Source organism: Acinonyx jubatus, chromosome D3 (assembly GCF_027475565.1).
Source record: "Acinonyx jubatus isolate Ajub_Pintada_27869175 chromosome D3, VMU_Ajub_asm_v1.0, whole genome shotgun sequence".
Classification (NCBI taxonomy): Eukaryota; Metazoa; Chordata; class Mammalia; order Carnivora; family Felidae; genus Acinonyx; species Acinonyx jubatus.
The window spans coordinates 13,477,835-13,502,287 of record NC_069392.1 but is presented as its reverse complement, the minus strand read 5'-3'; the positions used below and the strand labels follow the sequence as shown (position 1 = coordinate 13,502,287).

The 24,453-nt window shown below is 45.2% G+C and overlaps 1 protein-coding gene across 2 annotated transcripts in view; it reads right to left on the bottom strand.

The window, feature by feature from the left end:
* The window catches only part of FBXW8 (F-box and WD repeat domain containing 8), a 119,217-nt gene extending 107,836 nt beyond the window's left edge, over positions 1-11,381 (bottom strand). The window contains exon 1 of one of the 2 annotated variants that reach the window (XR_003415507.2): positions 10,983-11,381. Coding sequence is in view for 1 of the 2 variants with exons in the window: in XM_015068585.3 (XP_014924071.3) it covers positions 10,983-11,300 (318 nt within the window). In the remaining variant the exon portion in view is untranslated. The remainder of the gene's footprint in view (positions 1-10,982) is intronic. The other variant, XM_015068585.3, reaches the window with a different exon arrangement.
* Positions 11,382-24,453: the final 13,072 nt, after the last annotated feature.

The window sequence follows — 24,453 nt, the reverse complement described above, 5'->3', positions numbered from 1 at the left end:
CCACATCCAGTGACCAGTCAATACCTAGGGACAAAGGCTTGGCCCCCTTGCCTCAGTTCGGGACTTCTGGGAAAGGCCAACCTGCTCAACCGCCTGCCCACAGATCTCCAACCCAGAATCTGTTTCCCGAAAAATCCAACCTGTTTTCCCAAAGCAGCAGATGTGATCCAGGACAGTCCTGTACTGAGCACATTCCCAAAGGCTCTGCTGCACAACTGTGGAGACAGGAGCCTAGCTAACCCACTTCCCTTTCCTCCACCCGAGGAAGTGGAATGAAGTTATAGGGACATTATGACACCCAAAAGACAAAACAATCCAGAGTAGATTCAAGGTTAAATAAGTCACTCATAACTGTCGCTTTGTTATTAGTAACCCATCGCTTGAGAAACACCTTACCAAAGATTGAGAGTTAGAAGCATGTTTGACCCTGTGGTTGAAAACGCAATTCTCTTCTAGGGATCCAGGATTTGACAAGGATGTAGAGCCACATCCTGGACAGAGGTACTAGCCCACTAACTACACACAACCTACCAGGACTTAAGCACTCCCATCTGGCACTTCCCACAGTTTAGAAACAGAAGTAAAAAACACCATTTGCTACCAGTATGCAGAGAAATACCTCATAATATAAAGGATGCTAGGGGATTTCCACCTAGGCCTTTCTGAAACACACAGCCATCTGAAAAGTTATAGGCCACATGAACCAATTTTGTATCTATATGAACTTTCAAACATGGAAAGGGACAAGCTGACATTTCAGAAACAGAGATATCCCAAGAAAGAAGAGGTTAAAGACACTGGAAATATTAACGTGGAAAACTGGTCACATTACAAAAAGGGCCATAGGACTACAATGTTTAGAATCACTTCCCATTAATTTTATAGCTCAAGCAACGTGACAATGGCCAATAATGCTACAGAAAATATATCGATGTATTAACATGGTTTCAAATTTGAGGAAAAACACCATGTGGATAAAACACAACTGGGCTTTTAACTCTTTATGGCTCAAATATTGATTCTTTACCACTATGGTGACTCTTGTCCTGTATTACATATCAAGACCATCTGTGGAGTTAAAAAAAAATGCCCCAAATTGCCTATTACTCCAAAGTTCCAGGGGTGAGGCTCGAGTAGCTCTTCCTCAGGGATCCTCATGCACACTAGAAGTTGAGAACCACAACCCTAAATCATAGGTGGATTAAAAACAATCCTTTCCCACTCAAGCAAAAAAAAAAAAAAAAAAAAAAAAAGAAAGAAAAGAAAACCCACACAAACCCCACAAAGGGCTCATGTTACTTTGTTAATTCAAAGTCAGTGAACAGTAGATTTTCCCAAAGTCTACTGGACTTCCTCCAAAAATGCTAAAAGAAATTGCAAACAGATCCATCCCCGGGGAGGCTGATTTGTACTCCTATGTGCTAATGTAAGACTAATTCTGTAAATGGATTGGTTTTGTGCCTTACTGTTAGAAATTTAATCTGTCTTCTCTGGTTTAGAAGAAGGGGTAATTATTAAGAGCCAAAATCAGTAAGAAGTGAAGAAACGGACTCCACGTTTGTCCCCAGTGGACATCTCCAGGGCAAACAGAACACTCCAGATCTCTCTAGGTGGTGTCCAAAGGAACAGAGAAGAACACCTCAGACACACAACGGACATAGTAGTATTTCTGCTCTATCTGTGGCTGACAGGACACTTTTCTAAAGGAATTTCTCTCCATTCTCTGCCTCCTGCAAACATGGAGTACGGCAGGACCACACAATCCCAACCAGAACAGAGGAGTGCTGGGTTCACCCGGGTCTTCTTCCAAAAAAAGACAGGGTCTGAAACACCGTCCAGATAAATAGGCATTTGTTCACAATCCCACAGTGGTCTTGAAATACAAATTCTTATTCGTACCACAAAAAAAAAAAAAAAAAAAAAAATGCCCAAAGTACACCAAATAAATGTTAGCAGCAGTAGTCGCCTTTGAGCAACGGCATTACAGGATTTGTTTTCTTCTTCTTCTGAAATCCCCAAGTATTTTTACAATAAGTTTGTGATATTTTCGCAGACACAGCAAAGCAACACACTTTTGAAACAAGGTGCTCGGTGTTCAAAACACTATCTGGAATCAGGGCCATCCCAGGTGCTGGTGGCAAATGTGTTAAAAAAGGATGTCTACATCATATGGCTCAAATCGTTGAGAGAGAGAAGTCATCGTCCCATGGAACAGCATCAAAACAGGCGACTACAAAAGGCAACATAAACGGTCCCCGAAGGTATTCCAAAGTTCATTAGGAAGTCAGCTATTTAGAACTTGAGAAGCATTTCTCCAAAGAAGCCGGGCAAGGAGTGGTTAAGCTCCAGAACAGTCCACAAAAAGCCAAGTTATCTCTTCACATTTAACCTAATCCCCGTGCCTCTCGAGGAGAAAGGGCAAAAAATGTTTAGGTTTCTGTCGACTGCATGCGTGGCGACAGAAACGTAACACTGCACGGTCTAAGCGGCACGCTGCCTTGCACACAGCAGACACACGACTAAGGTCCGAGGGACTTTTTTTTTTTTAAAACAGGCTTTCCAACTTCAAGGACAATTCTCATTCACCACCTACTGGTAGGATTCGGCTGGGCACTCTGGCAAGGGACGGAGGCAGAAAATGCCAATCTGAAGGACCGGGAGCAAGCGCTTGGCGTCGCAGCAAAAGAAGCCGGTGGGAGGCAAGAGAGGCGGGAGCTCTGCCTTCAAAGTCGCAGTTTAAACTGGGATCTGGGGCGCCTGGGTGGCTCAGTCGGTTAAGCATCCAACTCTAGATCTCGGCTCAGGTCATGATCTCAACAGTTTGTGAATCTGAGCATCGCATCGGGCCCTGCATGCTGGGCATGGAGCCTGTTTGGGATTCTCGCTCTCTCGCCCTCTCTGCACCTCCCCTGCTCACTCTCACTCTCTTAAAATAAATACGAATTAAAAAAAAAATTAAATAAACCGGGATCAGAGCTTAAGGACCCAGAAAGGAGGTAAGACAGGTGAAGGGGCAGCTCCCTAGTCAGAAACTTGGACCAGTGTGCACATGGATTCATTTGTGAGAAGAGCAAATAGTTTCATGTCAAGTGTCCTAACCACTCCAAGGACGTTCCTACCATCAGGATTGGCTATATAATCTGTGGAGCCTCACGTAAAACAAAACAGGGGAGGCCCTTGTTGGAAAAGGATTAAAAAAATAAAAAATAACATCCTTAAAGTTTATTTAGAGAGAGAGAGAGAGAATGAGCTGGGGAAGGGCAGAGAGAGAGAGAGAGAGAGACAGAGAGAGAGGGAGATGAAGACAGAAGATCCAAAGCTGGCTCTATGTTGACAAAAGAGAGTCCGATGTGGGGCTCAAACTCATGAACCAGGAGATCATGACCTCAGCCAAAGTCAGACACTTAACCAACTGAGCCACCCAAGTGCCCCAAAAAGGATTAAGAATTTTAAATTCCATAGGTCACACAGGCCACAAGGCCAGCCGACCTTGGCCACCACAAAACCTCCACATTTGCTGTTCTCTGCCGAGAATCCCCCCCCCAGATCTCTTCACGCTTGCTTCCTCATCTCCTTCCACGAAGTGTGAGTCTTCAGGAAGGCCTTCTTGAACAGTGCTATTTAAAATTATAGCCTCTCTCCCAAAACTTACACACTCGATTCCTCCTACTTGTTTAATTTTTCTCCAGACCATTATCTGACAATTATTTGTTCATTGTCTACCTCCCTCCAGAACGTAGTTGTATAAGGTATGGATCTTTTCGGTCTTGTTCGTGGCTGTATCTTCCATGCCTAGAACAGTGCCTGGTACTAAGAAGCCACTTAATAAATATTTGTGGAATGAATGAATAAAGCCCAAGCTGCTTCCACCAGCAGAATCTTCCAATGAAGAGATGGCCTACATTACAAGTTGTTCTGGTATACACAGAGGCCATTTCAAAGGGTGCCCAAGCAGAGACCTCCTAATCCATAACGGGGAAAAAAAAAATGAATCGCATGGATAGTAAGAACTTTTCAATTGAGGGAACGAAGAAGGAAGAGAAATCTGGGCTGGAGAGATCAGAGAAGAGTTAATGCAAGAGACAGAACCCAAGGTGAACATTAAAGAGAAGACACAAGGCACCAAAGAGGAAGGGAAGCTGTCCCAGCTAAGCCATGTCAGGAGTTTACATCCGATTGTTTGCCTCAGTGCAGATTAGCAACTTTCCTCACTCATTGCTAACTTAAAAGCAGAAGGAAGCTAAGCCATCAAACTGATCTTGCTGACAGCAGAGCTGTAGGTTCTGACAAACCAAATACTGACATGGTGAACAATACAGATCAGCCAGCACTATTAAAACTTTATCAGGCCTGAAAACTCCAATCTTAACTTGAAGAACATTTGAACGTTCCCAGGGGTTCTAACAACCCTAGAGCCTCTCTGTAACACTGCTGTTGGGAGCAGGAATTCTGCCCATGTTATTTCAATGCAACAAATGTAGTTGGGGCCCCTACTGCACGGAGTACTAGAGGTGAGGGGACAGGAGTAAGACAGGAGGCCCTGCCCTCCAGGGACTCCCAATCCAAGGAGGAGGGCGGCAGGGGCTGATCGGTGAGAAGTCTTAGCAAAGAGGAAGTGAGCAGAGTGAACTCTCCTGCAATAGTAATGATATTAATAGGACCAGCTTTGGGGTGCCTGGGTGGCTCAAAGTCGGTTAAGTGTCCGACTTTGGCTCAGGTCATGATCTCGCGGTTTGTGAGTTCGAGCCCTGCATGGGGCTCTGTGCTGACATCTCAGAGCCTGGAACCTGCCTCAGACACTGTGTCTTCCTCTCTCTCTGCCCCTCCCCTGCTCATGCTCTCTCTCTCAAAAATAAACAAACATTAAAAAAATTTTTTTTAAATAACAGGACCAGCTTGAATTTGTTGGCTGCTCACTGCATGCCAGGCTTTGTGCTAGAACATTCCAGGTTTTGTTTCACAGTCTCTTCACAAGACAGGCATTAGCATCATCCTCATTTGATAAGTAAGGCAGGGTAAGTTAACCTGTCCAACGTCAAACAGGCAGTTAGCAGAGTCTGAATTTGAACTTGGGTCTGCCTGACTCCGGAGCCTAGACCCATAACCAGGCCTATAGCTTTCATTAATGCCATGCTTTCAGTTAAAAGAAGCAAGACTACGGGCTTCTCGGGTCAGAGACTCTGTCCATTGTTTAGTATTGATTCCCCAGCCCCCAGGTGATCAATAAATACGTTTGGCGATTAGAAAACACAAACATTCTCATAGTTAGGGCTGTTCCAAACCCCACCTAAGATGGATATCTGTTGTCTCTGCTGTTTCCTGCCCAATATTCACTCCCTCTTCTCTTAGGAAACCACCTGACGACCACACTCGGACTACATGGTTCAGTGAGGCTGACCCCTCCGCCCTGATCATCAGGAGTGGGCAGTGGACACAAGCCTGGCCAACTTGAGCCCGTGACCGGCCTGAGGATGAACACATGATCCAGTCTGGACCAATGGGAATTTAAGTTCGTAACTTCTGCAGAAAACAGATGCTCCCTTTCTCCTGTTAGAAGCAAACAGAAGGTAAGACTGGAGCTGCTGGTAGTCATTTTATTTCCAGGAGGGGAGAATCTTCCTGTGAATAGAGACAAAAAGAGGGGGCGCCTGGGTGACTCAGTCGGTTACGTGTATGGCTCGTGATTTCAGCTCAGGTCACGATCTCACAGTTGTGAGATGGAGCCCTGTGGAGGGCTCCACGCTCAGGGTGGAGTCTGCTTGGGATTCTCTCTCTCCCTCCCTTTCTGCCCCTCTCCCACACTCACGTACTCTTTCTCTCTAAATAAGTAAACAAACAAACAAACAAAAAAGGAAAGCAGGACCGCAGAGATTTCCAGGTGCATTATCTAAGCACCCAGACCAAGCACCACCACCTGGAATTTTCAGTTATTTGAGTCAAGAGATTCCAGTTTGGGTTTCTGAAGCCACTTTGAGTTTGGCACTGATTTCTTGTGGCTCCAAGCCGGACATATCACCTGAACAGAAACAGGACCAAGCAACTGGACATCACAGATTCCAAGAAAGAAGCATACGTGCAATTTTGCTCAAGTGCCCCATGACCATGGAGAAGTTGGAGGTAACGGAGAGAGAAATGGAAGAAAAAAAGAGTGCCTACTGCCTCTGCAATTCTGTCCAGGGCCGTAGCATTTCTTTCACCAGTTAAAAAACCCTATACTAAAAAGACAGTCCAGATGTTCCCATTCATCACCTAAAAGCACATGGCTTCTCAGGGCCGTTACTTAAAGCTTCAGAAGCGAAGATGCGGCTCAAGAGAACGCACTTCTCACTTTTTAGCCCAGCTGTGCTTGTCCCTCGAAGGTCTGGCCCGACACCCAGCCCGACACCGTCAGGCAGTGCTGTTTGCCTAATTCCTCCGAACGCAAAGACTCCCGACTGCTAACTTACTAGCTGGCTCTCACTCCAGTGAGGATACTGAGAACTCTGAAGTGAAAGAGGCTGGGTCAGGTGAGGTACGGCAGGGTGGGCTGGCACGACAGAGCGCACCAAAGGTGGCGGGGCAGTGCCCGGCGAGAGGGGGTGTGAGGAGGTGGCACCGGATTTTTCCTTCTCTTTCACGTCAACTGGATCAACCTGTCAGTTTCTGTGGCGTCTCAAACGGAACTAAATCTTCCTTTTCAGGAGTCAGGCATGGATCAAATAAGGATTCTTTGGAAAATAAAGGCAAAGATCACAAACTCCTAACCCAAGGCAGACCTGGCCCACAGGTTTCATTTAACCCACAGTGTTAGTACTTAAAATTTTTTTGTATTCCTTACCAACAATTACAAACAGGAAGAATTTGAGTGATAGAGGGCATTAATGGCCTCTGCTTCATTCATTCCTCCCTGTATCCAGGCACCGGGTGACTCCACGTGAACTCCAGACTTGGCCATATGGCTTGCTCTGGCCAACGTGACAATAACAAGGATGACCTGGCCAGAGACTTTGAAAGCACTTGGGCATTACAACGTGCCCTCCTCTTGCTCTAAGAACTCTGAGAAGGCCCGCCCAGGGCTCACCTGTTGGATGATGAGACCTATAACGAATGCACACGTACTCAACAACTAGCCAGCCCCCCAAAGCGAAGCTACCTGGCTAACCAGCAGCTAACCTTAGACATCTGAGTGAACCCACCGATGCCCGGCCCAAATTGCCACTTTGCAAAATGGTGAGCTAAATACTGGTGTGTGTTTTGGGTTTTTTTTTTTTAATGCTCTGTGATTTTTTTTAATTTTTATTTATTTTTGAGAGAGAGAGAGGAAGCAGGGGAGGAGCAGAGAGAGAGAGAGAGAGAGAGAGAGAGAGAATTCTCTCACTGTTAGCACAGAGCCCGATACGGGGCTCGCTCTCACAAACCGTGAGTCTATGACCTGAGTCAAAATCAAGAGTTGCACACTCAACCCACTGAGCCACCCAGTGCCCCAAGCTAAATACCGGTGTTTTAGGCCAAAGTCTTGGGTGTTTGTTGTGTTGCAAAAATGGACAGAGTCCACATAAAAATAAACATTCCCAATTACAAAAGTCTGAAGGCGGCCACACTGGGACCACATTCCCACAAGGAAACAACCAGTTGACATGGGCAGTGGCTCCCACCTTTAGCCCAGCTACAGTGTGTATTCCCCAAATTGTCGCTTTCTCATCCCCATCACGTGGAGGTCAAGTTCAGTTGCCATACATTATCTCAGTTAGATGCGGTTATATTTATGGCAAAGAAAAAAGTGAAATACCATAATCTACACACTTATTATCAGGTAGGAAAACCACTGTAACTACCTTGGAAAATTGTTTGCCAGTGGCTACTAAGGCTGAACATCTGCATACCTATGACCCAGCAATTCCACGATTAGGTGTGTACCCAAGAAAAATGGGTACACACATTCCAAAAGATATGCAAAGCATTCACAGCACTACTCCCAACAGCCCCAAACTGGCTGTTGAACTACTTATCAAGAATGCCCATCAACAGAATAAAACAGGACATGTTCATAGGGATGAATCTCACACATCATGCTACGTGCTAGAACCAGACACAGGAGATGTAGGATTCTACTTACAGTTCAAAAACAGACAAAATTAAAATAAAGTGTTAGAAGTCAGGTGAGAGTGAAAGAAGAGAACACGTTGGGGGTTCTGACGAGCTGATAATGCTGTTCTGAAATCTGGGTGCTGTTTACATGGATGTGTACGCCCGTGATAACTCACCAACTTGTACATTTATGATTTTATGCAGGGTTTGATTTAAAGAAAAAAACATTTAATGATTTAGAGAGAGAGCACGTATGATGGAGGGGAGGGGCAGAGAGAGAAAGTGGAGAGAGAGGATCCCAAGCAGGCTCCGCACTGTCAGCACAGAGCACGATGCTGGGCACAACCTCACGGCTATGATGAGTCAGTCGTGAGATTGAGATATCAAATGCTGAACCAACTGAGTCACCTAGGCGCCCCTGAGAAAACTTTCAAAAGAAGAAAAACAAGAACAAGACGAGGACGAGGCTTTGAAAAAAATTTAAGTATTTTTTAGGGATATCATGAAAGTCATTTCTACACGGTCATGTTTAATATTTAATGTGACAAAAAGAATGAGAGCCATCATGGGATGTCTGGCTGGTTCAGTTGGTGGAACATGTGACTCTTGGTCTTAGAGTTGTGAGTTTGAGCCCCAAGTTGGGTATACAGAGTAGATAAGTTAAAGAAAAAGAAAAAAAAAAAGCTAGCCATCATGAATCGAAGCATTACAGGTGTATGACTGGAACCTCGAAGAGATACCTAACAAGACACCCGATGAACTAGGAAAAAGGATGGAGTGAGCCATACCTAGGCTACCTCACTCCTTTGCATTATCTGCTTGACCTCTGGTCTTTGGGGCTTACAACTACTGATCTAGGAATCGAAGCCTTTTCTATAAAGGTTACCATCATTTCTCACATTAAGATAGAGTGGGTTGACTGCCCCTGAAAATCAATTACTTTCTTAATGCTCATCTGTCAAATGGGGCTAATAATAGCCACGGAAGAGGGTTGTTGGCAGAACTGAAGGTCTTTAAACCCTTAAAGCAGTACCAAGGAGAAAGCGAGTAATTTTATTTATAGTATTTTAAAGTACTTAAAAAAAAAAAAAGCGCCCTGAAGGTTGCATGTTCGTAGGATGTAGAGCCCAGCAGTACCTGATGTGGGGATTCTGGCAACAGAGGAGATCATGGGCATGCATTCCAGGGCAGGCTTTTTTTTTTTTTTTTTTTAAATAAACTCTGATGCCAGTACGCCCCTGGGATCCTACAGTAGGCAAGCCCCCTCCATTTCTAGAACACTTCATTTAGGGCTCCACTATTTTTGGTATCAATGCCTATCCCTCAGAAGTATTAGGGCTAGAAAGCCTTTAAGAGTCAAGACAGTAAACCAAAAGAAACTGTGCAGCAGAGAACAAGGTCTCAAAATTGCCTGACCATCTCAAACATCACATTTCTAGAAGCTTCCTCTGGATATTGATTAGGCAGGTCTAGGTACAGACCAGAACCTGTCTTTTAATAAAGCAAAGGGGATTCCTACATTCAGTCAGGTTTGCAAAACTCCTAGCTGGTGAAATTTAGAGTCCAAGAGACCTGGATCCAAATTTAATCCCCAGAACTTATCATCTAGGTATCCCTGGAACAGTTACACAAAACGTTTTTGAACATCCTCATTCATAAAAGGAGACTAACAACAGGTACTTCCCAGGATTCTTATGAAGCCTGAAGACACTGCCACATTCAGTAGGTTGGATTTTAACTGGCAGGCCCCCAACCGTGCCTCGGTCCTAAAAATCCACTTTCCTGTTTCTCTCTACCTCCATGAGCTGGTCTTGCCTTAGTCTACAAATCTATTTCCCAGGGAATAACTTCTGCATAGATCGGACTGGCCTGACCAACTTATCTGGTGCTAAACCACCCTACCAAGGCATTCAAAGATTATTTTTACATCTGCCAGACTTCCTTAGTGATGACCCACTTCTTATAGAAGCAGAAGTGACGCCAGCAAGAATTTTCATATATACGAGAATTGTTCACATTAAAGGAGAGCTTGTAACTCACATAACACACACACACAGCTTCTCTCAACTTAGAGACAGGCAGAGCACAGAACCAGAAACTTGGTGAAAACCCCAATAGCTATTAACGTTATTTGAACAGAACTGTTAAATAAACCATTTTTTCTCAAAATAGCTTTTGCCAATTACACAATTACTCTAAACTGGGAGGCTGTAGAAGGCTTAAGCCTAATTTAAGTTGAACCACTAAAACCTGCTGTATTGCCGTAACCCTTAACCATGGATGTGTTTCAGGTGGTCCTGACCATGCCAACTTCGTAAAGGGGGCCTTCTTTAGAGGAGAGAGGGTCCCCAGCTTCTCTGCAGATCCTCCAAAAGGATCCACGTGCACAAAACGAGAAAGAACCTCCATGCCAATGGTAGTGCCGAAAGGATTTTTCCTTTCCTGCTTTATGAATACATGTGCAATTGGGAAAAAAATGAATAATACGAATATTCTACAGAATAAAAACAATTGCTTCCTAACCGTCCTGAGACCTCTTGCCTCCCTAAAGGCAACCCTTGTTAAGTTACAGGAGTTCTTGAAGAGCAGGAGTTCGCCAGCTGATACTGACACTGTGGGCTGGATCGTTTTCTTCTGGGCGCTGTCTATACACGGCAGGATGTTCGGGAGTATCCCTGACTTCTACCCATTAGATTTACGATAGCAACGCCCCCAACCCAGTAGTGGTATCCAAAAAAGGTCTGCAGACACTGCTACCAAGATGGGAAAACAAGGTCACCCAGGGTGGAAACTACCACTTCCAGAGATACTCTATGCATGCACAGACCCCGGTTGGCACAGTTACTTTCCATTTCGTTGCAGGGGTGTGTGGCCGGGGCAGGCCCGGACCTCGGCAGGAGGCTGAAGCCACTCACCAGGTCTCGGATGAGCTGGTCCACCAGCTGCTCCCCGCCCCCCGCGGCCTCGCGGGCCGGAGGGGAGCGGGAGCGGCTCGCCGCGTCCTGCCTCTCGGCCCGGGTCGCCCGCGGAGCCGGGGGCCGCCCCGCGCCCTCCAGGAGGCCCTGGGCCAGCGCCAGGTACCCCGAGGCCTGCTCGCCGCGCCCCAGAGCCACTTCGGGCCGCCGCGGCCGCCGCTCTGCAGTCTCGGGCCGCCGCCGCTTCCTGAGCGCCTGGGCCTGCGCCAGCTCCTCCTGCCAGCGCCGGCGGAACTCGTCCAGGCTGTGGTCGTCCATCGCCGCCGCCGCCGCTCCCCGCCCTCCGCGTCGCTCTCGGCCCGCCGGCTGCCACGGGACAGTCCCTCCGCGGGAAGTGTCCGCCGCGGCCGGAAACCCGCGCCGCCGCCGCACCCGAGTTCCGGGTGGGTGGCCCCGCCCCCGGCGCGCCCCTCGAACGGTCCCCGGCGGGGGTGGCTCGCGCTGCCCCAGGCCGAGCCCAGAGGCGGGACCCGGGCGCCCAGCCTCTCCGCTTCCCGCCTGGCGCCTTTGTCAAGCACGGACTTGACCCCAAGCACCGTTTCTTCATTCATCGAACATCCAATTGAGCAACTACTAGATGCCAGGAGCTGAGGATTCGGCATTTAAATCTTAAAACCCCGCAATATCCCTCCCCTCTTGGGGTTTCAAGTTGGGGGGGTAAGAGGGGGGAGGAGACCTTCCACAAATGAACAGGAAGGTTTGAATCAGTGGTAACTGTTAAGGAAATAAAGGAAAAATGAGGCACAGGGTGGGGATGGGGGCGGTTGACTTTACAGGGATGTTCAGGGAGGGCATCTCAGAGATGTCATCTGCACTAAGAGCTAAATGAGAAGAGAAACCAGCCCTGGGAAGATCTAAGAGACATTTCCAGAAGGAACTACAAGGGAGATAGGAAAGGAAGGCACATACAATCGCATTCCATCTTCCAAATGCTTTGTAACTGCTGTTTCCTTCTCCGGGAATTTTGCTTCCCCCTTGACCTAGTTAAGGCCTATACATCTTTCATAGCTCAGCTCCCACCTGACTTAAACTCCTTCCCCCTCCACCCAAAATGGGGTCACCTGGTTATTCATTCCTATAGCATCCCATACTTCTCATAACACAGAACAGTTTGTAATTGTGTATTTGTGTAAATTTTTTTTTTTTAGTTTATATATTTATTTTGAGAGAGAACGAGAGCACGCACACTCACGCACGGTGGGGGGTGGGGGGCGGTTGGGACAGGGCGAGAGGGAGAGAATCTCAAGCGGGCTCCCAGCTGTCAGCGCTTAGAGCCTGAGGCGGGGCACCATCCCACTAACCCTGAGATGAGGACCTGAGCAGAAATCAAGTGGGCACCCGACCCACTGAGCCACCCAGGCGCCCCTGTGTAATTATAATATCTCCCTTTCCTACTGGACTGCCCATTCTTAGCTTGGAGTCTGGAGATTAGTAGGCATTCAATGAATATTTACTAACAACCCCTTTGGATGAGAACTATTGTCCTGGCTTTACAGATGAAGAAACAGAGCCAAAAAAGAAAAAAAATCACACAGCTGGTGATGTGCAGACCAAGGATTCTGATTATACATATTAAAAAAAAAAAAAAAATATATATATATATATATATATATATATATATATATGTATGTATTTTAACTCCAGACCTGACCTCTTTAAATCATAAGCCAGCTAGGAACCATTGGCTACTTTCATTACCATGATTTTTCAATGCAGGGAAATTAACAGCATGGTTATCAACAGCCTGAGCTCCAGAATCAGACAGACATCTAGGTGGGAATCCCAGCACCTCATTTACTCACATCTGCTTTCTTGCAGCAACTTCATTTCTACGAGTTTATCCTAAGAGAAGAAAATGGAGGATGAATTCAAAGAATACCTTCAAAGATGTACACCGAAGCATTGTTTTCTAATACTGAAAATCAGAAGCAATCGAAGTAACTGACAATAGGCCATTGATTAAATAAATTTTGCCCCATTAGGATGTAAGAAAGATCCTAACTAGAGTGTCAGCTCCGCGAGAGCAGAGATCTTCGTTCACTGCTAAGTCTTCAGCACTCAAAACCATGCCTGGGACATAGTAGCTGCTCTATAAATAATGCATCAATGAAATACTGTGCAGCTATTAAATATCACATGGAGAAAATTTAATCACCTGAAAATATAACCTAGCAAGTGAAAGAAAGCCAGGACAAACATAATACAGTATGATCCCAGTACTACTTACTAAGTGTAGGTGCATTTCGGGCACCTGGGTGGTTCAATCCGTTAAGCATCCTACTTTGCCTCAGGTCATGATCTCACAGTTCATGGGTTCGAGCCCCGTGTCTGGCTCTGTGCTGACAGCTCAGGGCCTGGAGCCTGAGTCAGATTCTGTGTCTCCCTCTCTATTTCTCTCTGCCTCTCCCCTGCTCACACTGTCTCTCTCTGAAAAATAAACATTAAAAAACATTTAAAGCGTGTATGCTTTTAAGAAGAATATATACTCAAAACAGAAGAGCTCTCTAAAGGGCAGGATTATGGGTTAGTGTTTTTATCTGTATATTCTAACTTCCTACAGTGAAGGTTAGCCTAGCCTGGATCCCCCTAGAAAACAGAGCCTGAGACCTGGGCTTGCAGGCAGCTAGTTGTTTGTTGAAGTGCTTCTGGAAAATAGGAGTGGGGTACCAAGAAAGGAGTAAACAGGAAGGAGGGACAGCTAATCCAAAGACCTTCTTGAGTTGGTCCTGCTGTGCACAACTTACACTCCATCCCGCTGAGATCATCCAAGCAGCCTTTTGAAGACGACCCCTCTGGATGGTCTTCCCAAGAGATCAGAAATGGAAGAAGGGAGACTAGATTCACTCAGCCATCCTCTATTAGAGGAACGTTAAGGAAAGAGTTTTTCGTAGTCTCCTGCTTCCAATGGAAAGGGAGTTTAGGAAAATGGGTTGTTACCAATGTCCCACACCAGGGAGCAGAGATGCTCTTGGGCAAAAAGCAAGAACTACCCTATGCAGCAAACAGGAGGGACTGTCCAGTGACCCTTGCACAAAGCCTATTACTAAGCAATGACGAAGCAGAAGGTGAGTCAAGAGGATGTGATGTGGGGCATATGAGTCCAGTGAGGATTCTTTTTGTAATAAAAACAAGGAGCTGTTTTCTTCAGAAACCTTAGCTTACGTCCTGCCTCATACTCCATATGAAATTCCAAGGGTCAAGTTTGTTTTGATTATCTGTTAGTGAGTCAAAACCCACATACGGCTTTTCTGATAGCTCTGGAGTTTAAAGAACATCTAATATTTAAGACAAAACAATTTTAAAACACCTAATAATGATGTTAAAAAAAATCATGGTTTCCTCTTGCCTTTTTAAAAGAATTTTTACAGGGTCGATGCAGGCAGGCTAATGGGGCCATTGGTCACCCAGAGAAAGGGGGGGGGTGGAGAAAATCTGCCCCAAAAGAAAGGAAGATACCGTGCTCCATTCAGCATGGCCGAATTCACTGACAATATGTATGTTGATTCTGTTTTTCTTTTCAACAGTAAATTCCTGGGCCTCCCATTTCCTCAAATGAAAAATAAAAATATATTCCGTTCAGAGTGACTGAAAGGTTGATAGTGGTTTATAGGACTCCTAGCGCCCGTAAGGCACACAGTAGACATTGAGTAAAGGCTGGCTACAATCCATATTATTAAGTCTTGGCCAATAGAGATTACATCCAACCTACGCTCTACAGGTCTGGTGTTCCTTGTGACCCACCTTTTCCCAGATCTAGTGTTCCTTGCAAGTTCAGTCCATTAAAATTCCTTGGTTGCAAGTCTCACTAGCTTAAGCAAAAAGCAAGGGAGCTCAGGATGGCTCACAGAGTTAAAACAAAAAAAAAAAAAAAAAACATAATCATATCCTCAGAATACCCAGAATCAGATCAGATTCAGGAGTTTCATTAGAGGAAGCCATGAACCACCCATTTTGGATGATCTCACCACCTGTCTTCTGTCTTCTAAGACTCAAATTCTGAGAGCAAGGGTTCTCAGTGTGGTCCCTCAACCCAGCATCACCTGGGAACTTGTAAGGAATGCACCCCTAGAATTACTGAGTCAGAAACTCTGGGGGTACAACCCCAACAATGCATGTTTTCACGATCCCTCTCAGTACCTTCCAGAGAACCAGTATTCATCAGAATGGCCTGGTTCCTGGCCCTTGAAGAGTTGGGGGTCGCAATGGCTCACTTTCCAGGACTCTCTGAAATGAGGAGGCAGAGTTCCCCAAAACAGAACGGGTAGGGAGGGATACTGGGCCAAGCTAAAAATCGACAAGACTATCACGGAAGGGAGACTAGGAATCCAGTCTTCATGCCTCTCATGCCATCAGAGTCTTTTACTGCCCACTGTCGATGTGCTGTGTGTCCCCCTCGAAACCCAAGCTCAGGTCTGCCAGAGCCACAGAAAGATGGTGGGGAAAATGGCCACCATCTTTCCCCCAAGTACGTCCTGTCTCATTTGCCCTCCTCAGGCCAGTCCCACACTGGACTACCAAGATGAAGTTCTAGAGGCCAGAGTCCAAAAGCAGTTTCACAGCGCTGAAACCAAGGTATGGGCAGGACCATGCTTCCTCCATTGGAAATTCTGTTTCATTGCTCTTCCCAGCTTCCAGAGCTGCATTCCTGGGCTTGTGGTTCCTGCCTCCACCTTCAAAAGCCAGCAGCATAGCATTTTTGCTTCAGCCGGTATCTACCTTCTGTCTCTGGGTTCAGGTCACCCTCTGCCTCCCTCTTATAAGGATACTTGTGATCACAGAAGGCATATCTGGATAATCCAGGACCCTCTTCTGCTCAAGAGCCTTACTTTGGACACATCTGCAAAATCTTTTTTGCCGTCCAAGATAACATTCACAGGTTCCAGGGATTAGGACCTGGCTGTCTTTGGGGGCTATCATTCAGCCTACTGCAGAAAGCCTTCAGTGACCACAGACCCAAATGCCTACAGATGACTCCAGGAAACAGAAATGAGGCAGGTGAGCCAGGTGTAGACTGTCCCAAGCTGGAGCGTGGATGCCCATCTAGACAGCACTCTGTTCCACCCACCTGCTGGATCTTAGTCCGGATCATCTGACAATGACTATCTTGATTTTTAATTATTAGCAACACGTTCCACTTTCTTAAAGAATAAAGATTTTTTGTTAAAAGCATAAATTGCATTCGGTAGGCTTCGAACCCAGACGTAGTTCGTTCTTGAGCAATCCATGACAAAACTCCCTTTAGCTTTTTTTTAAATTTTGTTTTATGTCTATTCATTTTTGAAAGACAGAGAGAGAGCACAAGCAGGGGTGGGGTGGAGAGAGGGGGGACACAGAATCTGAAGCAGGCTCTGAGCTGTCAGCACAGAGCACGACATGGGGCTCGAACTCACGAACCACGAGATCATGACCTGAGCCGACGTCAGACGCTAAGCTGACTGAGCCACCCAGGCACCCCAAAACCCCCTTTAACTTACATTAAGATACCTCCTTAGCTCTCATGAGCAGGACTGGAGAATCACACCTCATTTGGGATCATTAGTGTGTGAGGAACACCAGGAGATCAACATGAAAAGTGATACAAGGCAACAATTATGATTCAAAGTGTATTGTTTAGACACATCAACAAAAACATCAGATGCAGCCATTCTGAAAGTCAACAATGACCCTGATGTATCACTATGGGCATTATTGCCCTTTATTGCTATTTTATGCCCTTGTAATCAACAAAATATAAAATTCCGTGGGAGAAAAATAAAACTTTGGTCTTTAAAAAAAGAAAAGCGATCTGTAGCAAGAGACAATTTGCTTGTTCTTGAGAATCTCCCCACGGATAATTCCTTTCTTTAAAAGGCTGCACAGACGGGATTCAGTGTCAGCTGCTAGCTACAGACTTAGTCATTCAAAAGGAAGTTGTCCCATATGGACACCACTCCCCATCTCTCTCGCTCTCTCCTCGATCCCCTCCTGCTTTTATTGAAGCCTCCTCCAATCTGCCCCTCATCTCCCCAGCCTGGTTCCCAAGCCCCTCCCTCTGAAACGTTACCTTCTCCCGGAGAAGGAGCAGGTTCTGTCTTTGGGTCCCTTTTCTGTCTCTTGGGAATTCAGCTCATCAGAGATGCTTCGCTCAGCCATCGCTGGCACACAAGGAAGAGGTGGTGACGTTGGTCTGCGAGATGGGTGTTCTCACTCCAACTCAGACTCTGAGGTTCCAAGAGCTGATCTCCTCGTCTGCCCATTTAAGAAGCGGCGTGCTAAGACGAAGCACGAGTTTTTCCTGGCGCTGCCGCACTCTGGACGCACACGAAGATGTTCTGGTTCTTAGCCTGACTTTGACCCTGACTCCTCCAAGGAAAGGAGCACCCCAAAATTATTTTTTAATTCCAAATCGTTTCTCCCAACTTGTTTCTTCGCAACTCCAATCAAGTTTTTCCTATCTCAGCCAACTACACTGCTACCCCAGTGCTTTAGAACCAGGAACCTGGTTCTCACATTAGCAAAGCCTGACAAGTGTACCTTCACAATACACATTGAATCTATCTGCTTTTTTGCCCCATAACATACAGGACGTCCGATTCAATTGGGAGACCAGACACACAATGAATTTTTTTTGTATGATGGTGCAAAATTTGAATTTGAATTTGAGGTCAGCAAAGAACTTTTTATTATGAATATGCCCCATGCAATATTTGGGGGGGCATACTTATACTGAAAATAGTTCTTTGCTTATCTGAAATTCAAATTTAACTAGGTGTTCTGCATTGTTATTCACTAAAGCTGGCAGCCCTAAGTCCAAGACCCTGACATTGCCCCTGGACCACCGAAGTCACTCCTAACTGGTCTCCCCACTTCCATTCTTTTTACTTTTAATTCTTTTTAATGTTTATTTATTTTTGAGAGAGAGAGAGATCGAGGGAGAGAGAGCAGGAGCGGGGAAGGGGCATAGAGAGAGGGAGACACAGAATCCAAAGCAGGCTCCAGGCTCTGAGCTGTCAGCACAGAGCCCGACGCGGGGCTCGAACTCACAGACCATGAGATCGTGACCTGAGCCAAAGTTGGACGCTTAACTGACTGAGCCACTCACCCCTCTTTTTTTTTTAACATTTATTCACTTTTTGAGTGAGTGAGACAGAGAGAGAGAGAATAAGTGGGGGAGGGGCAGAGAGAGAGGAGGACAGGGGATCCAAAGCAGGCTCTATCCTGACAGCAGCCAGCCCAATGCAGGGCTCAAACTCAAGAACCATGAAATCAGGACCTGAGCCGAAGTCTGACCCTCAACTGACTAAGCCACCCAAGCGCCCTTCCCCACCTCCATTCTCGATCCTGGCAATGAATCACACAGCTGCCACTTTTGTAAAAGTGAGTCAAATCAGGACACCCTCATTTAAAACACCTTAAGGTGCCTCCGTGTTCTTAAAATAACAAATAAAAATCCTTTTTGAAAACAGCTTTATTGAGATACAATTCACATGCTGTACAATTCACCCATCTGAAGAATGCAGTTCAATGGCTTTTAGAATATTCACAGATATGTGTAACCATCACTACATTTTATTTTTTTAAGAATTTTACTTTTAAGTAATCCCTACACCCAACATGGGGCTCAAACTCACAACCTAGAGATCAAGAGTCACATGCTTTTCTGAGTCACCGAGGCACCCCATCACTACATTTTAGAACGTTTTCACCACCCCAGAAAAAAAAAAAACACTTTCTTTGGCCATCACCCCTCAGTCTTTCCTAGCCAAGCATAATTCCACTTTCTATATAGATTTCTCTCTTCTGGACATTTCACATAAATGGAATCATGATGTGTGGTCCTTTGCAACTGGTTTCATTCAGAGCATCATGTTTTCGAGGTTCAACCATGTTGTAGCGTCTATTAGCACGCCGTTCCTTTTAATGGTGGAATAATATTTCATTGTATGCATAGACCACATTTTATTTATTCATTCATCCATTCGCGGACATTTGGGTTGCTTCTACCCATTGGCGATTGTGAATATGCTGCTACGAACATTCACTCCAGGTGTTTGTGTAGGCACGTGTTTTCGTTTTTCTTGGCTATACACTTGGACTGTTAGGTTAAGTCATTAAAATTTTTTTTTTTAAGTTTTAATTTACTTATCCATTTTAAGTACTCTCTATACCCAATGTGCAGCTTGAACTCACGACCCCAAGATCAAGAGTAGCATAGAATCCTCAGGCTGAGCCAGCCAGGCGCCCTTATTGGGTTAAGTCCTTTAAAACCGTGTTTAATCATTTGAGACACTCCCATGCGGTTTTTTCAAAGTGGATGCACTATTTTACATCCCTACCTGTAGTGTACGAGGGCTTGCTGTGTATTTTACACCTTCCCATTTAAACCTGTTTGTGGTCTGAAGAAGGTAAGCCTTTTTCCACCCCCAGGGCCTTTACACATACTTGTGTCTTCTCAAATACTCTTTCCACATCACTCCTTGGTGTGGCTTTGCCCTTCAGCTCTCAGCTTAAAGGTGACCTCCTCAGACAAGCCGTCCCTGTGTGCCTCATCCAAGTAACACATCCACACACAAGTTTCTCTATCCCTGAAATTGGCCCTTACCTCAGAATATAGGCTCCCTGAGAGTGGGAACTACGTCCAGTTGTTCGTTCCTAGCACAGAGCCTGGTTCCTAGGATGTGTTCAATAATTGTTGGTTCATGGGGTGCCTGGGTGGCTCAGTCGATTAAGCATCTGACTTTAGCTCTGGTCATGATCTCCCGGTTCGTGGGTTCGGGCCCCACAATAGCTGACAGCTCAGAGCCTGGATCCTGCTTTGGATTCCGAGTCTCTGTCTCTGCCCCTCCCCCACTCATGCTCTGTTTCTCTCTCAAAAATAAAGAAACGTAGGGGCACCTGGGTGGCTCAGTCAGTTGAGCGTCCGACTTCGGCTCAGGTCATGATCTCCCGGTCTGTGGGTTCGAGCCCCGTGTCAGGCTCTGTGCTGACAGCTTGCTCAGAGCCTGGAGCCTGCTTCTGATTCTGTGTCTCCCTCTCTCTCTGCCCCTCCCCCGCTCATGCTCTGTCTGTCTGTCTCTCTCTCTGTCAAAAATAAATAAACATTAAAAAAAAATAAAAAATAATGGGGCGCCTGGGTGGCTCAGTCGGTTAAGCGTCTGACTTCAGCTCAGGTCACAATCTCACAGTCCGTGAGTTCGAGCCCCGCGTCGGGCTCTGGGCTGACGGCTCAGAGCCTGGAGCCTGCTTCCGATTCTGTGTCTCCCTCTCTCTCTGTCCCTCCCCCATTCATGCTCTGTCTCTCTCTGTCTCAAAAATAAATAAACGTTTAAAAAATTTTTTTTAAATAAATAAATAAAAAATAAACATTAAAAAAATGTTGGTTCATTGGTTGAAGGAATGAATGAATAAACAAATGAATCCATGAATGATGGAGCTAGGAGAGGGCAGAAAGTATTTCTGAGGTTTGTGACCACACATGGTAAATGCTCAATAAAAACTTGTGTTACGGATGAGGCTACAATAAAGATATGCATACACACACACACACACACACACACACACACAGCAGCAGCAGAGAGAAAGATGAATTCACTCCTATAAGAAGGAAGTGAGAGATGTCACTGTAAGCCTCATAAATCTTGCCCCAAGTGCTTGTACAGGAGATAGAAGGAGTTGCCTGGTCTATTCCACTTTCCACTCTGCTAAAGAGAGGAGCCTCCTCTCCTTTCTGTTTCAATAGAAAAATCACTCTGAGCACTTTGGTGCACGGAGCACTTTGGAACTCTAATTGCAGGTGACACACAAATGGGAAGAAAAATAGGAAATCAAACATTTGAGCCAATAAGTTACGATTTATATGAGCACTTAACAGCAGCAAAGTGCCCTAAGCGGCTGAGGATTCCTTCACAGCACTTTGCAGATGGACATCTCAGGAGCTGTCATGAGGGTGAAGTCAGGAATGTCTTTAATGTGCCTGCATTCTTTGGAGATGTGTCATTGTTGTGAATCTTAATGTCTGGTTTCACAAGATTTCTCCAAGGACAATGTCATCTAAGACCTCCTGCAATCTGACTCTAGCCCATCTCTGCAGCCCGATCTCTGGACACTTTCCCTTCCGTCTCTAAACTCTGATCATCTCAGACTCTTCTAGCCACCCACTACCTTGTGCTCTCTCTTGCCTGAAACTCTCATCCCCTGTCGCTGACACTTGCCTAACTCCTGCCAGGTTTTGTTTTACAGGACACTTCCTCCGAGAAGCCTTCCTCTCCTTCTTCCTCCTTCTCCAGACTGAGTTAGGTTCTGTATTACTTAAGATATTTTAGGTTGACTTTCACTTCTGCGTGTTAGGAGCTTGGAAGTCTCTACCCTGTCCTAACATCAAGTAAAAACCTGAACAGACTGAAAAATCATCAACTCTTCTTGGATCTGTAGCAGAGGTGAGGACGCAGAGAAAACTGACTGGCCCCAAGAATGGAAACAGACAAATACGGGGAGTCTCAGCTTACCAAAGCAGACTCACAAGTTGACACCAATGCCAGGGTAGGAAATCCTGAACTGCAATTGACAAACTGCTGGAGACTCAGCGAGGACAAGGCTGAGAGTGAAAAGCTCCAGAGGGACGTAGTCACAGAAGGGGCCCAACCTTTTTGGAGTTTTTCCTCCAGGAGCTTGAGCCAGTTCTCACAACAGATAGGTGGGGGGGGGGGGGGGGGGGGGAGTCTCCTCTCGATTCCAGCAGAGAGGAAGGAAAGAACCATCTTTTTGCAACACTATTCTGTTCTTCTTAACAAGACCTGCCCTCAGGAGAAGCTCGTTAACAAGAGCCTAACCTGCTGGAGTATTATCAGAGCCTAACTGATCTGGGAAAGGGAAATACCCAAATCCAGTTAGCTCCACCCCTCCCCACGGGAGAAGGAAATTCCAGCCCACTCCAGCCATCCTGTCCCACCGCAGGGGAAAGAAAAAACTAAGAAACACACGAAATTCGCGTTATATAGGTAGAGGTCCACTTAAAGATGGTCCTGATCACAGGACTATGGAATGCTCCTGCCTCCCACACCCACCTCACCACCGTATTACCAAAGGTCTATTTACAGCAGTTCCTTTTACTTGGTACAGTACGTGATACTATCAAGAAGACATGATCATAAAGCATACTAAATGAGACACGCACACACACAATTTGAAGAGCTGAAACAAGCATCAGGACCAGACATGGCAGAGATGCTGGAATTATCTGACCAGGAGCTTAAAACAGCAAGGGTTCATGCGCTACAAAGCCCTCGGATAAAGTAGACGGTGCACCAGAGCAGATGGGCAATGAACGCAGGGAGCTGGAAATCCTAGGAAAGAACCAAAAAGAAATGCTAGAGATTGAAAACGGAAACGGAAATGGAGAATGTCTTTGATGGGCTTATTAGTAGATGGGGCACAGCTGAGGAAAAACCCTCTGAGCTGGGGGGGGGGGGGGTCTCTCAACAGAAACTTCCAAAACTGAAAAGGAAAAAGAAAACAAAGACTGAGAAAACACAGAACAGAAGATCAAAAGACCGTGGGGCCACTACAAAAGGTGTAACATATGCATCATGGAAACACCGGGAGGAATGAAAAGAGTAAAGAACAGAAGAAATATTTGAAACAATGATGACTGAGGATGTTCCCCCAGATTAATGTCAGACATCAAACCACAGCTCCAGGAAGCTGGGAGAACTCCAAGCAGGAAAAAAAAAAAAAAAAGGCTCCAAATCTATACCTAGAGGTATCCCTTTCAAACTACAGAAAATCAAAAATAAAGGGAAAAAATCCTGAAAGAAGCCAGAGCGGGAGAAAAATATACCTTACCTAGAGAGTAACAAAGAATTACATCTGACTTCCCAGAAACCATGTAAACAAGAAGGAAGGAGACTGTATTGAGTAATAGAACAAGTGGAATATTGGATACATTGAGAGGAAAAGAATCCATCAACCTAGAATTCTGTTCCCTACAAAATTATCCTTCCAAAGTGAAGAGAAATAAAGACTTTCTCAAGCAAACAAAACTTGGGAGATTTTGTGCCAGTAAGTTTGCGCTGCAAGAAACATCGAAAGGTGTTTAGGGAGCAGGAAAATGATAACAGGTCAGAAACTGAGATCAACAGAAAAAAAGGAAGAGCATCAAAGGAGTAAGTGAAGGCAAAATAAAAACTATTTTGGGGGCATCTGGGTGACTCAGTCGGTTAAGCATCCGACTTCGGCTCAGGTCATGATCTCCCAGTCTGGGGGTTCGAGTCCCGCGTCGGGCTCTGTGCTGACAGCTTGCTCAGAGCCTGGAGCCTGGAGCCTGATTCTGTGTCTCCCTCTCTCTCTCTGCCCCTCCCCCGCTCACACCCTGTCTCTCTCTAAAATAAATAAATAATAAAAAAAATTTTAAGTAAAACAAAAAAACTATTTTTCTTATTCCTAATTGATCCAACAGATACGTTTGTTCAAAATAATACCAACAATGTATTCAATTATGTATGAATGCTTACATATATATATCTCATGTATATATACCTATGCGTGTTTATATATAGTGGAACGACAGCAATGATACAAGGATGGGAAGGAGGAATTAGGGTTACTCTGTTATGATAGGGTACTCACATCAGCACAAAGTGGTACACTGTTATCTGAAAGTGGGCTTGGATTAGTTGTGAATGTGTATTGAAAACTCTAACTCGAGCACTAAAAAAAGTTTTAAAAGGTGTGTAACTGATAGATGTGTAACTGATAGACTAAGAAAAGAGAGAAAATGGAAATATACAACAACCAGTGAAAACCACAAAAGGCGGAAAGAGTGGAAGACAAAACTAGAACAAAAAAAAAGGGCAGCCAATAGGAAATAGTAGCAAATACAGTAGCTATTAACCCAACTATATCAATAATTGCTTTGAACATCAATGGTCCAAATGCACTAATTAAAAGACAGAAATTATCATAGTGGATTTAAAAAACAAGACCCACCTATACATCATCTACAAGAAGCCCACTTTAAATATAGACACATCTAGATTAAAAGTAAATGGGTGGAGAAAAATATACCATGTTAGCACCACTCAGAAGAAAACAGGAGTAGCTATATTAATGTCAGACAGAGCAGACTTCAGAGGAAAAAAGTTATCAGGGATACAGGGGGCATTATGTATAATGATAAAGGGGTCAATTCTCCAAGAAGGTAACAATCCTTAACTTGTAGGTGCCTTGTATTTGACAGCCTCAAACTATGCATGGCAAAAATTAATAGAATTTCAAGGAGAAATAGATGAATCCACTATCATAGTTGGAGATGTCAACACCCCTCTATTAGAAACAGACAGATCAGCAGGCATAAAATCGTAAGGACATAACTGAACTCAACAACACCATCAGTCAACTGGATGTAACTGACATTTATAGACAACTTCATCCAACA